Source organism: Gadus macrocephalus, chromosome 18, assembly GCF_031168955.1.
Source record: "Gadus macrocephalus chromosome 18, ASM3116895v1".
NCBI lineage: Eukaryota > Metazoa > Chordata > Actinopteri > Gadiformes > Gadidae > Gadus > Gadus macrocephalus.
This window is the reverse complement of record NC_082399.1, coordinates 7,675,338-7,692,398: the sequence shown is the minus strand read 5'-3', so window position 1 is coordinate 7,692,398 and position 17,061 is coordinate 7,675,338. Positions and strand designations below refer to the sequence as shown.

The window sequence follows — 17,061 nt, the reverse complement described above, 5'->3', positions numbered from 1 at the left end:
CTATTTTTGCAGTTGGCTTCGCTTTTTACCAGCTTTCTGAACCAACCGTTTACTTTCCAATACTGACTCTATCATTGAATTTAAGTATAGTTTCTGTAAAAAAAAAAAAAAAAACTGCCTCACATTTTGTCCCATGTGTTATTCAATTCCCTTTCATTACTTCTGACAAATGTCAGGTATTTCCCCTGTACGAAAAAAGAGTTTTGCTGTAGCTTCACAGAAAACCATCATCTCCCATTAAGGCTCAGAGATCTCATCTAGCATCAGTTGTTCATTACTGACCCGTCGCTGCACATCTAACATGACTATGCACTTTCATAATTGGTGCTGTGGAGTTGTTTTTATATCACGCTAACTCTCTCACACGCATATACAAATGCACATACACTAGATTCACTCTCACACATGCACCCACACACACGTACACACATAATAGATTTACTCTCACACAAGGGCACTTACACACATGTAAGCATGCACATCACACACACACACACACACACACACACACACACACACACACACACACACACACACACACACACACACACAAGCAAGCACATACACTAGATTCACTCTCCCACATGCACCCACACACATGAACACACATCATAGATTCACTCTCACAAAAGTGGTGCACTCACACACACATTTGAATGCTCACACACACACAGGCACATATGCAAACACACATCCACAGATACACACACACACACACAAATACATCACACACGCACACGCATCCACACACACAGAAATACACAAAAAAGTCACACCCATACAATTTGGACTCCTATTATGTAGGATGTCTCATACAATTTGACGAAATTCCCCTGAAGACAAGAATAAAACTAGTCAGACTCAACCCAGGAATGGAGAACGTCTGGGGATAAAGGGCGTCTCTCAACCTGCGAAGGGAGGGGGGGGTTCTTGGACAGTTGCCACTTCAAAGCCTTATTCCCTTCACACATTTCTTTTTTCTTTAGTTGCTGCTCGTTTCCCCAACTTTTTTTTTGTACCCGTCTGTTTTGAGTCAGGTCACACTCCCCCCACCAGATGCGGGGGGGGGGGGGGGGGGGGGGTTGGGGTCGGCCCCCCAGCAGAACCACAACAACCACCACCACCCCCTCGCGGCTCACCTGAGGGCAGTCTTTGATGTAGTGTCCCTTGTTGAAGCAGAGGTGGCAGAGGTAGTTGGGCGGCGGGCGTTTGTTGAGCCTGCGCGCGGGCGATGGCGAGAGGCACAGCTCGGAGAAGGGGTCCGTCAGCGAGCTCGGACCCTCGGCGATGTTGTGCAGGGACCCGTACGGGGAGGGGCTCTTGTAGAGCTGGGGGCTGTTGTTCAAGGCCTGTCGCAAAAACACACACACATGTCCCGGCAGGGCGTCAGAATCCGTTTTATTTACTGTTGAGACATTTTAGCACTGACACTTTCATCCACACGCGGCTGACGGTGAACCCAGCTACGTGTCACCAAGGTGGGGTTTTGGGGCGTCTCGCTGAAGGTTGGCCTGCGGACACTGGGGATCTAACCCAGTACCTTCAGCCTCGGAGTCTGACCCCATGGCCAGTAGACTATCCTGTTCCGCTCTATCCTACATTATTATAAATGCAAAATATTGATAAGAATGTTTTTATGTTCAGTTTTCTCTATTTTCTTGCCATACAGTTTTGACTCATAGCTTTGTATTTATATATCAATTACAAAAACATTCTACCCTTCCATTTTTAATAGTAATGAATGCATGATTTCCAACAACAGTTTGTGATTTTATCTCATCATTAAATTTTCAAAGTGTTGGAACACTGTTTTGCTACAACGTCTGTGTCGTTATTGCCGTTCTATAACATCCATACCTTTCTAATCAGATACGTGACCGTATAATCGGGGGGCATGGGATTGGGAAGAGCAAGCTCTTAACCTCACCCATCACTCCATCAAACTTAATTAATTCTGTTGTTTTGACAGCGTCTGCTCCACACACAGTGGGCCGGTTTCATGGGCTGCAGATGTGTTGCATTTACTCTGCGAGCATATAGTGTCCCGTTTCCTTAAAGGGAACAGAATGCCTTTGTTGCTGTGCATCTTCCCAGTGCCATTGGGCAGGGCTGTAGCCTGGGGAGGGCACAATCCGATCATTGTGCCCCTTTTGGGAGGAGATAGCTTCCATGGTACCACAGAGAGAGAGGGCGAGAAAGAGAGAGAGAGAGAGAGAGAGAGAGAGAGAGAGAGAGAGAGAGAGAGAGAGAGAGAGAGAGAGAGAGAGACAGGGGGGGGGGGATGGGGGGGGGGGTGCGAGAGAGAGAGGCAGTTTGCTTGCAGGATAACACAGGAAATAAATTGTACTCCCTCATAAACACTGTGATTTTGATGACAGCAGGGGTTTGACGTCTCATTTACCAACTGCATTTTATGCACATATGGTTACATCCCTCTCATCATAGGCTACTCTACTATTCTGTCCAATACGTTAGCTATTAATAACATTACACAGATCAACCAGGACGCACTTTTGCAAACGACTTACACGCCTTACCTAGTGGGAGGCATGGGGAGAAAAACAGCCATGTAAAAGTGAGTAAAATAGTTTCTTCCGACGTTCTCTTCCATTCATAATATATATGGGCACATTAGACACTCATGATGGGCAATCAACCACCAAGCGAAGTGGCCCCATAGACCCATGCAGTGGCCGGCCCCGCTGAACTCTTCATTTTGACTTGGAAAAAAAAAAAATCCGTGAGGGGCCTTTTCTCACCATACACCTCGTCTGCCCCTACCTGCTGATCCCAGACCAGCGGGAACACACACAGGTACTATGCACCCGGGTACAAGACACACATTCATGTAGTACATGCGCGCTCTCTCGCCGCAGTGGCTCACCAGCTGGAGGAATGCTGGTGAGGTTTTCGCTGTATGGGCAACAGACATATGCAGTAAAAATACATCAGCTTTCGACATACACTGAGCGGCATTCTTTCACTGGGGGGGATTTAGACTCAGCAAAAGTATTGCCACCACTGTTTAAATAATAATAATAACAAATATATATAAGTATGACAATATGAATGATCAACATAGTTATAAGAGCAAGCATCCACAAAGTAGGCTACTCCATTAATTGTGGCCCGCCTCTCAAAAATGTAAACTATTGTGTTTACAAGACAGCAAGACAGCGTCGCATCATTAGTCGGCCTCTGCATAAGCTATAAGAACTAATGAGAACAATTGAAGCAATATGGACAATGCACGGGGTATGACAACAAAAGCATGTACAGTATTTATACCTCACTCTTGAGCTGCAAAAAGCTGTTCAGATAGTTGGAGTGGAGCGGAGAGCTCAGCTCAGCTGCACAGCGTTTTGCGGTGTGGAGGTCCAAAAAGCCCTCGGACCCGGGTCTGAACGCATCGAAGGCATTGGTCTGGCTTTCCTGCAGAGACATGCACATCCAGTTCAGCAGCTGGGCCGGCTGGTAAACGGCGGCACCCGTCTCTATCGCGGACATCATCTTGATCGCTGCTCTAATGACGCTATAAAAAAAAAAGAAGCGCTCTTGTTTTAAACGTATAAAAAGTTGTCCCCTCTGTCATCCCACTTAGAGTTATATCTAACGCTCATCAGGGCACCCCGGTGGCCAGGTGATGGTCAATGGGGAACCTCACTGGAACCATGATAGAGCAGGCAAAAAAAAAGTTGTGCGAGTCCAAAGAGCTGTGCTATGCTGTGCAGTTCTGCTGTACTTTGAATGAGCTGCAGCCTGCACGCAATTTCTGCTGAACCCCTGGTTGCGTCATGACGAATAGGAGGGCCAACGGGGTACGCAAAGAGAAAGGGGTTTGATCAGATACGTTTTAAAACAGTTGGTTCTGCGTTTTTAACATAGTCTACAGTCATAAACAGGTAATAACATGTTTAATACTTCTAAGTCTAATAGAAACGCGCGCCTGTGCGCGTGTGTGTGTGTGTGTGTGTGTGTGTGTGTGTGTGTGTGTGTGTGTGTGTGTGTGTGTGTGTGTGTGTGTGTGTGTGTGTGTGTGTGTGTGTGTGTGTGTGTGTGTGTGTGTGTGTGTGTGTGTGTGTGTGCGTGCTCAACCAGTGTTACCTCCCTTTTTTCGAAAGGCACTTTTGTCGAAAAATCACAATAAAAAGTCTAGTCCTAGACCTGAGAAATGTGTTTATATGTAGATTAGATGCATTCATTAATATAATTGCAAGCAACTATGACGGGTTCATACAGGATGGTGAGTAGGGTGGTGGAAATCACCTAATGACTACAATTATATAATGTAGTAAGCAGTATTTGATTCAAATTATGTTTTCGAGCCATCTAATTGGCAAAAAAAGATGTCAATAACTAGAGTGAATTTGGTGTTACAGCATTCACACAAATAAAGCCTAGAAAAACAATAGTTGAGCGCTGTTTGCAGCACTCACCTAATGATAAATAACGAATACATAGGGTTCCTACGGATTTCGTAGGACACCTTAATATATGGCACTTTAATAATTGTGGGGTCGGTAAATCCATTGACGTCCAATTGTCTCACGAATACTCAAGGCTGACATCTAGGGGTCATAGTGAAAACCTGCGTGGGTGTATATATTTTTTATATTTGTCGTTCTGGCTTATATAAAGTAACTTGACCCAATGAAAAACTTATAATAAGTTTATAATTTTTTTTTTTTTAATAAATGTGTTAATTATATGTCCGTCATCACCAGCTCACTGAGAGTCTTATGAATAACTACAACTCAGGAGCCGAGGGGCCAAACTTCATATGATTCAAAGGCAGAGAATGCAGGTCCCGCCCACAGGATAGTCGAGACAGCTCGGCAGAGATCGTTGTTGCCTCTTCCTGTATTGGGTGTGGAAAAAGTAAGTCGAGCTGTTGGTTTTTACATTGGCCGTTAGATATACATTTGATTGCGGATTGTCCCGAAATCTACACACTCGACGCGCTGATTCATGTAAATTAAGAATGGTTGTCTTGGGACATTTTGTGGTCATAATGCATGTTTTGGTCAGGCGATGTGTAACGATACTTCTTTAAATGATGCGCAACCGAGGTGTCTTTATTTAAATTCTCCGAATTTGTAGTGATATACTTGATACCGTTGGTACTCAAAAGACGGGGGCAAATGGGTCGTACATTTTTTTCACAAGTGCGACCATTGGCCACGAAGCTATAATGCTACACTGGTCTGACGTCAGCCCTTGTTTGCTAAACAACCTTTCTGGTGCAGGGCGAGAGCTGTCCCCCCGCCCGGCTAGATGTAGTCCCGCTGACCATACTGATAGTTATGTCGTGCTAGCAGCAACCATTTGCTATGGTGGCATGCATACGGGTGATGATGATCTCAGTGGCCTAACCTACAAGCCTGTCAAAAGTAAGGAATCGAACGAGGACGAGATTGCTTCTTCACCTCATATGATGAGGGGTAGTAGGCGTTAGAAGGACTGATTGGCCTTGGGCAAGCAGTCAAATTCTCCCCCAATGCAAATGTTATTTCAGGTCGGGTATGCAGTAAGGCATGCTGCAAATAAACATATAAGCCTTTCCGAATTTACCAAGCTCAGGCTGCCTCTTGTAATATATCTGAATGGATTGTATAAAAACAACAACATTAAATTGGTATTATTCTATTATTTAAGGAAACCTCGAGTCGGAGGAAGTTTACTATTCTGAAATCAGACCAGAAACGTAGATGGAAATAGCCAATTGGTCTTCTGGTGATGACGAGGTCCTTAAAGGCACCCAGTGCAACTTTCGAGGCTTAAAAATAAACATTCAATTTCTAGTCTTTTTTTACACGTAGTAAGTTTCAATAACTCCATACCATACATACCGACATTTAAGCAGCAAAGATGAGACGTCGTTGTGTGGTGAGAACTGATACAAAATCGATAACAACAACAATGCCGCCATTTTCTTTATTTTTTGTAACCTACAATAAATAAAGCAGGCATCCAGTCAATGGAAAAATGGCTTCTCCCCACCGGCGATTGTTGTTGTTTACGATTTTCTATCAGTTCTCACCACACAACGACGTCTCATCTTTGCTCCTTGAATGTCGATATGTAATGGTATGGAGTTATTGAAACTTACTATGTGTAAAAAAGACTAGAAATTGAATGTTTATTTTTCATTGAATGTTTACATAAAGTTGCACTGGGTGCCTTTAAGTGGCCTCATAAAATACCAGGGAGTGTTTACTCCCACTTTGAAATCCATCGGCTGTCGTCTGACAATGATTCACCACTGGGCCCAACGGGCACTATGTCTTGAGGATTCCGTTCAAACTCAAAATAATAATAAGACAACGGCTCCCTTTACAAAGAGTATTATGTATAGATATATACACTTCGGCACTTTTCACTTCACTATTTTTCTCCCCATCAGAACCAAGAGAACAGAATATGAGCTATCCAGGATACCCGCCACAGGCCGGGGGCTACCCCCCACAGGCCGGGGGCTACCCTCAACAACCAGGGGCCTACCCTCCCCAAGCAGGCGGCTACCCTCCCCAGGCAGGGGGCTACCCTCCCCAGGCCGGGGGGTACCCTCCCCAGGCAGGAGGCTACCCTCCCCAGGCAGGCGGCTACCCGCAGCAGGCTGGAGGATCGTACCCTCCTCAAGCTGGGGGCTACCCGGCCGGCGCCGGCGGCTTCCCTCCCCAGGCCGGGGGCTTCCCTCCCCAGGCCGGGGGCTACCCCGCCCAGGGCGGTGGCTACCCTGCCCAGGCTGGAGGTTTCCCAGGGCAGGCCGGGGGCTACCAACCCCAGGCTGGGGCAGGAGGTTACCCCTCCATGCCCCCAGCAGGTGAGGCTACATGCCATTACTGGCTCTTTTCAAAGGTGTTCCATTAAAGACCATTCCTCATGTTTCCCTACCAGTGTATTTGATGCTTGTCGTGCTAGCAGTCTTCGTAGTAATGGCCATTAAAGGTGAACATAGTCTTTATGTACTGTACGTTAGTTGACTTTGGGGCTGGCCGCCCGGACCCACCCGTTCTTAAAGCATGCATTTGTTTGAGATGTGTCATTGATATTCATTTTCTAGGTGGAGGTTGGGGTGGTGCACCCGCCGGCTATGGAATGGTATGTAACCTAACTTATACTCCTTCTCACACCCTTTCTCCCACCCTTTATCTCACCCTACACACCTGTTGCTAAGTATAGCCCCCTGACGTATGGAAGCAGTGGCTGTGTCCTTCTCTCCTTGGGGTGTAGCTATGGAGTAGAGATGGGGATATTGGATTTCTGTCGCATTAATTGATTCTAGGTTAATGTCTTGACACGTTTCAATTGTTATTATTTTGTACCGCTTGCTGCATTATTATTCTTTTTATTTTTTGTATTTAAACTTTATTCAACCAGGAGAAGTCTCATTGAGATTAAAAATATCTTTTACAAGAGAGTCCTGGCCAAGACAGGCAGCAGCACAGTTCCACAGATACAGTCAGAACTTCATCAAACAAAGCATGTACGAACAGAAGAGCCAGCTTCAACATCATAAAGAAAGGATTTAAACCTGTTTATAGAAACCAGCTTCTTAAGTTTTAGCGCATTTTGCAGCTGGTTCCATGAAAAAGGAGCAGCATAACTAAATGCCCTTTTGCCCAGTTCAGTACGGACTCGAGGCACAGTCAGTAAAAACTAGTCCTCAGAGCGGAGCTGATAAGCTCCTGTGTTTTTCTGAATTACATACTTCTGCAGGTATGTAGGAAGAACACAGAGGATAGTCTTATAAATTAGGATATGCCAATGATGGAGTCTGCGGGTGGACAGGGCAAACCATCCAACTCGAGCATACAAAGAGCAGTGGTGCGTCAGGGGTTTAATATTAGTAAGGCCTAAAAAGTTTTTTTGTTCGGTTCCGGTTTCCGACCGACCCTGTCAATTTATGTGCGACCGAAATTAATTTATGAGCTGCTGTAAAAAAAAAGAAAAAAGTCCTACCTATCATTCGCTGCCGCTGAGAAAAATAAAATAAATTCCATACCTACCAATGACCTCAACTGACAACCAACAGCAACCAAACTTTTTCTTTTTTCTGGCCTAACAAATCTCAGTGCTCCGTGATAGACAGTGTCCAAAGACTGTAGGCATTTTGAAGATTATGAATTACTCCTTTTGGGACAGTCTCCCAAATCAGACTGTAGATCAATTTCTAAAGTCGGATTTCAGCGGAGCTCAAATCTTGGTGAAATTTCTTTCAGTTCAAATTGGTTTCGACCAATAAGGTTGCTGGAGGCTGAGATCTGAAAGCACGTAATTGGGGAACACAAACTCAGCCAGCAGTAGTAAACTAATTAAGCCTCTGTAAAAGTTTCATTTTAACACTGTGTAGAATGGCCACTGTTGTAATACACTCATAAACCCCCCCCTTCTGAAAGCTCCCCTTGCACAAGGTAGTTTCTCTTTGGTAGTAAAAAAAAAGAAAGAAAAGGAAACACGGTCAAACCAAGCTACTTCCAGCTTCTGGTTTCCTGTCCGGGCCCCGTGTCTTCTCCCCCAGAAGCTATGCATGCAAAATAAGAATCAATTCATTCACAATCAACGACATCTCATTTCACAAGCACCTTAAAAAAACATCCTGAATGTACCAATTTGCACTACAAAAAAAACGGAACACTGCTGTGCAATAGCGGTTACCTCAGCTGCTATTCTTATTTCTCTGTATTTTTTATCTTTATTTGTATATTTTATCTTTTATTTGTTATACAGTACATATATTTCTTTTCTTATAGATTTACAATTTGTTTTTGTGAATCGCACCGCCTGGATTGCATTTAAATTAGTTGTACCATGTGCGATGACAACGAAGAGATTCTGATTCTAAGGCGCAATCCCATTTCTATCCCTTCCCCTTACCCCTTCCCCTTACCCCTTCAAAACAAGGGGGAGGGGTAAGGGGTAGAAATGGGATTGGGCCTCATTCTGCTACGGGGTTAGGGTTAGGGCAGGCCTACTGTGGTGATAATAAAGATCTCTACTCTGCTCTAATCTACTTCTAGCCAGCAGGGGGCCAGCAGGGCTACCCCCAGGGTCCTGCCCCGGGCCAGCCCATGCCAAATTACCCCGGTGCCCCCGGTGGAGGCAACCCCCCCATGCCTGGGTACGGCTCAGCCCCTTCTTCCGGCCCCGTGCCCATTGCCGTAAGTATCCACCATGCTTTATCAATGGGCTGTCATGGATATTATAATAGCAATATCATAGTAATGACAAAACAAAAAAAATTCTAGACTGAGTTGAAACTCAATATATTTACAAATCAAGATTTGCAAAAAAAACAACGGCCAAACTTTCCCTGACAGTCTTCAAGGGGTTTCATAGTGATCGTATTGTGTTTGCGATTTTCTCCTCCAGTGCTGAATGTGTGTCGCATTGCGGTGTTTTGTCTGGTTTAGAAGGGGTTCCGGGGTACCATTAAAGACTTCCCCAGCGCCGACCCTCTGAGGGACGTCGAAGTCCTTCGCAAAGCCATGAAGGGATTCGGTCAGTTGACGGCAATTCAGTCTTTTATGTTGACATTACACTCGAAGCAATACGTATTCAGGCTGTTTTATCTTATTCAACCATTATGTAACCTTTCATTTATATTTTAACCAGGAAAGTCATTTAAGAACAGTTACTCATTCATTCCAACCGATCTTGGTAAATGGTCGGGTTTCAATAATCATGTCAGAACAAATGATTGTCTTCATTTCAACATTTTGAACAGGCACAAACGAGTCAGCGATTATTGAACTCCTGGGAAACCGCTCTATGAGGCAGAGAGTTCCCCTGGTAGCCGCCTACAAAACGACCTACGGAAAGGTAGGTTCTCACCAACACACGGTTGGGACACACCGGCCCATTTTACACGTGACAAAATCCATATCTGCGGTGACTTTGGACCCACCGTCTTGGTGTTGTGCGTCTCCCTTTAGGATTTATTCAAGGACCTGAAGTCTGAGCTCACTGGAAACTTTGAAAACCTGGTGATCGCCACGCTGATGAAACCCTCGGCCTTCGACGCGGCTGAACTCAGAGAAGCCATTAAGGTTGGAACAGTTGACTTGTTTCAACAACAACAACAAAATGTCGCACCGAATGTCGTTTTCTTTTTCCTCGAGCAAACCACACAGTGTGACTCATAATAACACAGGGCTAAGGAAAAATTTAGATAGATGAGTAGCTTTCTCCATGAATAATGGTAGGTTCAGGGAACAGGGAATACAGAGGGATGGGTTTCCATGGTCTGTGTTGGCTCAAGGGTAGGCGTGTCCTACTTTAGTCATTTGCCTTCACTTTCCGTACAGGGCGCAGGGACGGATGAAGCCTGCCTCATTGAGATCCTTTCCTCTCGCACCAATGCAGAGATTGGCGAAATCAACCAGGTCTACAAAGCTGGTGAGTTTTATTTCTGGGTTTCTATTCAGGTTCGCATGGCTTCGAGATTATCCTTTTTTCCTTTGCAATGCTGAGGGATGTGAAATAGTGTCAAGAGGTAGTTTCAGGTGACATTGATTTACTCCGATAATACAAATAAGATCAACATTGTAACTTAATGAAGTTGCCTTTATATAACTTTACTAAAATTTCAGACATTTCTGAAGCATCACTGTTTTACGCAACCTTTTATTAGGTTATACGAGTCTTGATTCATAGTTTTATAAAAAGTTTAACCACGGCCTGTTTTCCCATAGTTACTGGTGTACCCCATACTTGAGTACACCAGTAAGAAATATCCTAAAAGGCGCCAATTCATCTTCACGTCATATACGTTGGAGCTTCTACTATGGAATGTGATATTGATGCAAGAGACAAAACAATGGCCTAGTTTCTAAAAACAGCCTTGTGGTTTATTAATGACATTGTTTATCATGCCTACAGTTTTTTGGTTTGGAAAGGGACGATTATCGTAGTAATAAACAGCAACGGATCTGCTATAAACCTTTTGGTTCGTAAATCGAGCCTCTGATTGCGTTGGGTTGAAGACACGAGCCTTGCGTTTTGTGACCCTGTGGGAAATCAGCCTGTTTGATCGCGTTGTGCCCATGCAACGCTTTTTTACCTTGCAGAGTATGGCAAGTCTCTGGAGGACGCCATCAGCAACGATACCTCAGGGCACTTCCGCAGGCTGCTGGTGTCCCTCTGTCAGGTAGCTGCTCCACACCGCGCCCTTCCACAGGGCTCCATCCTGAAGCCCCATCAACACGGGCCAGAGCCTCGCAGACAATAATATCCACGTGATCAGCTTGGAAGAAACACACGCTCATCGTATGCTAAAGATACCCCTGAGCAAATAGACTGACGTTAAATGTAAAAGGTTGAAGGAGAAAGGAGAAATAAATGTTCATGTAGGAATTGAGATAAACTATGTAAATTGTTTGATACTTTGATACTCCTTTGCTCGAATGCTACTCTGTCATTGTACTAGTGTGTGTCGTGATGTGATTTTTATTTCCTTTTCTCTTTCAGGGAAATCGTGACGAGAGGGAAAATGTGGATGTTGCTCTGGCCAAGCAGGATGCTCAGGTAAACATCTGGCACACATCAAGACAGCAACACCAATGTTTTAATCATTCGGTTTTCCACAGTTTGTTAGGAAGACTGTTGGTTTTATAAGTATTTTTCTGTTTGTGTGCGTCTTGCAGAAATTGCATGCCGCTGGAGAGAATAAAGTGGGAACTGATGAGTCTCAGTTCAACGCTATCCTGTGTGCCCGCAGTGTTCCTCACCTCAGAACAGGTGTGTGTGTGTGTGTGTGTGTGTGTGTGTGTGTGTGTGTGTGTGTGTGTGTGTGTGTGTGTGTGTGTGTGTGTGTGTGTGTGTGTGTGTGTGTGTGTGTGTGTGTGTGTGTGTGTGTGTGTGTGTGTGTGTGTGTGTGTGTCCATGCTTTTGTGATACATAGCGTCAAAACTCTCCTCACTCAAGCACTTTTCCTTTGCACATAGTTGCAAAGGAAAGGCTGTACTGTAGAGTCTTAAGTAGTTTGTATGGTTGACTATCAGCCCGAAAGGGCCTCGGTTCGAACCCCAATGTCCGCTGTCTATCTGTAGGCTGAGTAAGATAACCTTACCTGCTCCTAAACATTTATATATTCTTGCAACCATACTTTAACAAAACCACTTGGATAGTAGCATCTGCTAAAATGACTGAATGAGGGAAATCAGCCTGGAGCCATTCATCGCCCTTTCATGCTGTGGTCTGCAGACGCGTTTGGGCAGCAGCAGGTTGGACTCAGATAAGTAACTGCCTCCTTGTTCTTCTGACAGTGTTCCACGAGTACCAGCAGATGTGTGGCCGAGACATCGTGAAGAGCATCTGCAGAGAAATGTCTGGGAACGTGGAGTCAGGCATGGTGGCTGTTGGTAAGTGGTTTTGTTTTTCATTCTCAGTCAAAGTCTTTCGTTGGACTTTGTGTCTGACTTATGCTTACTTAATAGTCTGCACAAGTCATTGTATTTATTTATTGTACGGATTACGATTTGAAATTCATGCAGTGTAAACAATATAAAGGATACCACCTAAATTAATTAGTTATCAGGAGATCGTATAGTAAAATATGGCAGCGGGACAGTAGACAGTGTAGAATTTAGTGTCATATAGTGTAGTATGAAGAGTTAAATGCCTCAGTTTAAGGAAACGAAAAAACAACCATTCTTAATTCCAAGGTTACCAATTAGAAAGTCCTGCCTAATAATACATTCCATTTCTGCCCATTCTGTTCCACTACATGCCACTCAATTCTAAACACTGCACCTTTTTAATCTAAACAGTTTTGATCACTAACAAACTGTTTCCTCTGTCCAGTGAAATGCATCCGGAACACCCCAGCCTACTTCGCAGAGAGGCTTCATAAGGCCATGCAGGTAAAGCATGGTTCAATCCCTTTTTGTGTGTCAAAAGTGGTTCTCAAAAGTGTGTGTTTACGACAAACCAACAAAACCTGTCGGTTTGTTTGTTATGGTGTCAGAGATTGCTGGGCAAAAACACTCCCCCGGGGGCCGGAGCAGCACAAAAACGCGTTCTTCGTCTTTTAGATGTTTTTTCCCCCCAAAGTCTTCTCTTGTTTTGTGTGTGTATACACGGACTAGACTGGAAAATGACCCTATGAAAGATGTTTGATGTGAAATGCGTTTTAAAACTGTTTTCGTGTTGTAGTATGACCCCAGTTACAGAGGACTTATGCCTTTTGAATGTCATTTTTTAATCTCATCTTTGAATGTCACCTTTTGAAAATCTGGTCCACAACAATAACATGTTTGAACCACAGGGAGCCGGCACCAAGGATCGAACCCTCATCCGCATCATGGTGTCCCGCTCAGAGAAGGACATGCTGGACATCAGACAGGAGTACTTGAAGAACTACCAAAAATCCCTGTACACTCACATCTCCGTAAGTCAAAAGTGCATTAACATGACTTTATTAATGTGTAATTAAAGGTGCTTTAGGCAGGAATTCATTATTTGAGTGTAATGCGTTCCAAATGACATAGCCATCTATCAGCTAATAATGAGTGAAATCCACTGTGTGAAGGAATTTTTCGAGTTGACTCTGCTTGCCTCTGTACAAGTCAGCATTTTAGACCTCTCCTGGCTCATTTCAGACCAGTCAGGGCATCTTTGCCCTGATTGGTCCGGGGAATCCATCTTGCCTGTCAATCACAGGCCTAGAGAATCACAGGTTCGGGAAATACAACACTTTTCAATGGCGGAGAAACATAGGGAAGGAGGGATTGTTTTGGGGAGTTTTTAGGTTCAAAATCGACTCTTCTGCTCATACAATCCCCAAACCTACAGCACCTTTCATATATATATAATATATATATATGAATGAATGTTTTCAACATTGGTTGTTGTGAAATTATGTGCATTGTGCTGATCTACAAATGTTTCTCTCAGGGCGATACCTCTGGGGATTACCAGAAGCTACTGCTGAAGTTGTGCGGCGGAAGTGATTAAAAAGGAAAGGTGCTTTGCCAATACTAGTGACACTGTAGATGTCCTCAAAGTAACCAATAACTATGTCATGGGAAATCATAATTCATACTGAGTCCCAATTGCATGCAGCCAATTTATTGGATCATTAAAATACCACTTTTTATGAAGCTTCTTCTTTTATGTTTTTATTTTTCCTAGTGCATTTCACCATGTAGGTGTAGAGAAATGTTAATTACATGTAACTAAATGTCATACTAACATTTAATTTTGATATTAGGTTGTCTGATTTGTTGCCAGTCTTTTTTGATCTAATTTGATGTGGGTCATCAATCATAGTATCCACCTGAAAGTAATAAATTGCATGGTTTATCATTTTTATTTTGTTTATTTTAATTACTTTAGAATTGGATGTCAAAAGGAATTGACAATATGGTATGGTGAACATGAAATATTTACTTTAGTGGTGCATCCTTTTTTTAAATCCACTATAGACAATGAAGGAAAAGTCATAAATCATAATTGCTTTCCAATCATGGTAATCAGGGAAATACTGAGGAAAAATCTTGCACTCCAAAAATAACCTGCTTTATCTATAAAACAAAGACCTCTATGCAAATCAACCCCATACATAATAACATTACATTTTAATGAATGCTTACAATTTATCTTTCTATTTTCATCATATCAATTTCATGAAGCTATTTACACATGTGGCCTTGCTGTAAAGCTGAACCCAAAGCTTTGAATAATGTTTTTTAAACCATTCATACCTGCTTGTAACAGAAAATGTATTGTATATTCCTAACATGTTGTCTATCAATCATTCTATGGGTGTATTCGAATACACCCAAGTGTCATCGTGCCATTGTAATAATTGTTTTAGTCCTGTGATTGCAACGTTGTTTTTTTGACATGGTTGCTGTCTGTTGTATCGCCAGCAGAGGGCTCTTGGTTCCCTTGAGGTAACATTCACTGTGTAGCCCACTTGTCATTTATCTACCAGCCACATTTTTGTTTTGTCATTTTAAATTAATATACTTACAATATGTTGCCAACTATATTTTAAAATCGACTCTCAAATGTTTAGATTATACATAGCTATGTATCTTAAATGTACCATTTTAAGATTATATCTCCACGTGGGCCATATACACACGTATTACAAAGCCACATTTTGCAAAATGAATAAAATACATTATGAGTAAGGACTTTCCGTGTGCACTGGTGGATTGTGTGAGTCTGCATAAAAAAAATCTGAACGATTAATCCATTTCTGGCGAACAAACCAACAATGGGCTATTTGCATTTCAAAGCCGCTCCTCGCTCCGCCACCTTAGCTATATATTATGCATGGTATGAAATGCTTGGCCTAGAGTAGCTTAAGAGCTCCTCCGGTGCCAACAGAAGGTAACGAGTGTGAGTTCTTATGTCCCTCCGTCTTACAAGTGGATAATTGTCAGGTTTCTCCTGAGCAGTGAAATTAAATGGTATTGCACACAATAGTTATTTCCCACAACTGCTAGGCTATCAATAGTTTTCCATAGTAGGAGACACTGGTAACGTCCAAATCTCTTTGAGTGTCTTTTCGGCATCGGCCCCCAGAGGTTGTGTGGGTTATTTGGTTTGGCTGATCTGGCAGCACCGTCAGTCTCTTGGCTGTTCTGAGTCTCATTTGATATCCATTGTTAGCACTCTGGGTCTCTGATGTATTGACATAGAATGTAGAAGCACAAACATGGCCAATGGTCCAAGAACAAAGCAGAATGAATATTTGATGTTTGTGGTTTGTATTTGCCCTGCGGTAGCTGCATCTGCTTCCTGTGATATCTTGTGGGGAAATGTGACCATATGGAGAAAAGCACTTTTCATGGGATGATTATAAACACAGGGAATAACATAGCAACAACAAAAAAAAGACTGGCCTCAGCCCGTATTTTGTTAATTGCCTTTTGGTAATCGTCTGTTGGGACTCTTGAGACAAAGAGCGGGGGGCTCAGTGTTTGCAGTTGTTCATCCCAGCGGTCTGTGATGTGTACACAGGAGCCGTGCCAATCAATAATATCCCTGTGCGTCATCAGTAGAGCTGCTCAGATGAGCAGTCAAGGTCACACTGTAATAAGCTGTAGACCTCACGCTTCCTCTCTCTCCTACATTTCTCCTCATCTTATCACGCTTGCTCTCTCTCTCTCCCCTCTTCCTCTTCATACAATTCTCTTCATCGTCTCTCTATCTTGCACTCTCTCTCTCTCCACTCTTCTTTCTCATACAATTCTCTTCATCGTCTCTCTATCTTGCACTCTCTCTCCCCCCCCCCCTCTTCTTTCTCATACAATTCTCTTCATCGTCTCTCTATCTTGCACTCTCTCTCTCCCCTCTTCCTCTTCATACAATTCTCTTCATCGTCTCTCTGTCTTGCACTCTCTCTCCCCCCTCTTCCTCTTCATACAATTCTCTTCATCGTCTCTCTGTCTTGCACTCTCTCTTCCCCCCCCCTCTTCATACAATTCTCTTCATCGTCTCTCTGTCTTGCCCTCTCTCTCGCTCCACTCTTCTCCCCCCCTACAATACTACTATATCTCCTGCTCGTCTCCCCCATTCCTCTTCTCCCACTCCTCCTTTCCCGCCATCCTTTCTGCCTCTCCTCTCTCAGACTATCTCCTCCCTCCCTCCCTCCCTCCCACCTCCCTGTCTCACTTTTCTCTCCTCACTCCCTTCTCGCATCTCCCTCTCCATTTCCCCCCTCTCCTCTCCATCCCAAATGTCATTTGAGATGGGTTGTGATCCACCAATCATTTAAACACCATGAGATGCTGTTACAGGAGAATGAAAGAAACCATGGTGGTTCACTGGTTAAACTTCTAGTATGTTGAATATGGTTTGATAAAATCAAAAACGGATAAAAAAAACTAAGCAAGGGAGTACATTTCAAAGAAAAATAAAGATATTATCTCTGGTTACATGAAATGGATATTTCCTCTTATCTGTAAACCCAGATTTGACATATAACTCATCACAACAGACACTGACTTATATATTGTGACAATCAAGTAAAGCTGTGCTGTGGAATGTGTGTCTAAGGCGACATTTGGTTGACCAAGGAACTAATCCTGCTTTAAACTTCATGAG

The 17,061-nt window shown here is 43.5% G+C and overlaps 2 protein-coding genes across 2 annotated transcripts; one reads left to right on the top strand and one right to left on the bottom strand.

The window, feature by feature from the left end:
* Window positions 1-6: 6 nt before the first annotated feature.
* On the bottom strand, window positions 7-3,770 carry LOC132446107 (zinc finger CCHC domain-containing protein 24-like). Its single transcript, XM_060036216.1, has 2 exons — window positions 3,289-3,770; window positions 7-1,349 (listed from the first exon to the last, which is right to left on the bottom strand). The coding sequence occupies exons 1-2, from the start codon at window positions 3,508-3,510 to the stop codon at window positions 852-854; spliced, it is 720 nt and encodes a 239-aa protein (XP_059892199.1). The 5' UTR covers window positions 3,511-3,770; the 3' UTR covers window positions 7-851.
* A 956-nt stretch (window positions 3,771-4,726) lies between these two features.
* anxa11b (annexin A11b) lies at window positions 4,727-15,144 on the top strand. The gene is made up of 15 exons (XM_060036211.1): window positions 4,727-4,878; window positions 6,404-6,823; window positions 7,064-7,101; window positions 9,021-9,161; window positions 9,414-9,501; window positions 9,728-9,822; window positions 9,936-10,049; window positions 10,308-10,398; window positions 11,070-11,149; window positions 11,470-11,526; window positions 11,646-11,739; window positions 12,267-12,362; window positions 12,805-12,863; window positions 13,268-13,390; window positions 13,897-15,144. Exons 2-15 carry the CDS (start codon window positions 6,421-6,423, stop codon window positions 13,954-13,956), a joined length of 1,539 nt encoding a protein of 512 aa, XP_059892194.1. The 5' UTR covers window positions 4,727-4,878; window positions 6,404-6,420; the 3' UTR covers window positions 13,957-15,144.
* Window positions 15,145-17,061: the final 1,917 nt, after the last annotated feature.

Bases quoted from the DNA above. Each gene is read 5' to 3' on its own strand.
- anxa11b (XM_060036211.1), top strand. From the start codon at position 6,421: ATGAGCTATCCAGGATACCCGCCACAGGCCGGGGGCTACCCCCCACAG. The intron at 9,502-9,727 runs GTCAGTTGACGG...CATTTTGAACAG, and splicing joins CAAAGCCATGAAGGGATTCG to GCACAAACGAGTCAGCGATT. The intron at 11,527-11,645 runs GTAAACATCTGG...TGCGTCTTGCAG, and splicing joins TGGCCAAGCAGGATGCTCAG to AAATTGCATGCCGCTGGAGA.
- LOC132446107 (XM_060036216.1), bottom strand. From the start codon at position 3,510: ATGATGTCCGCGATAGAGACGGGTGCCGCCGTTTACCAGCCGGCCCAG. The intron at 1,350-3,288 runs GTATAAATACTG...TTTTTGCGACAG, and splicing joins TTTTGCAGCTCAAGAGTGAG to GCCTTGAACAACAGCCCCCA.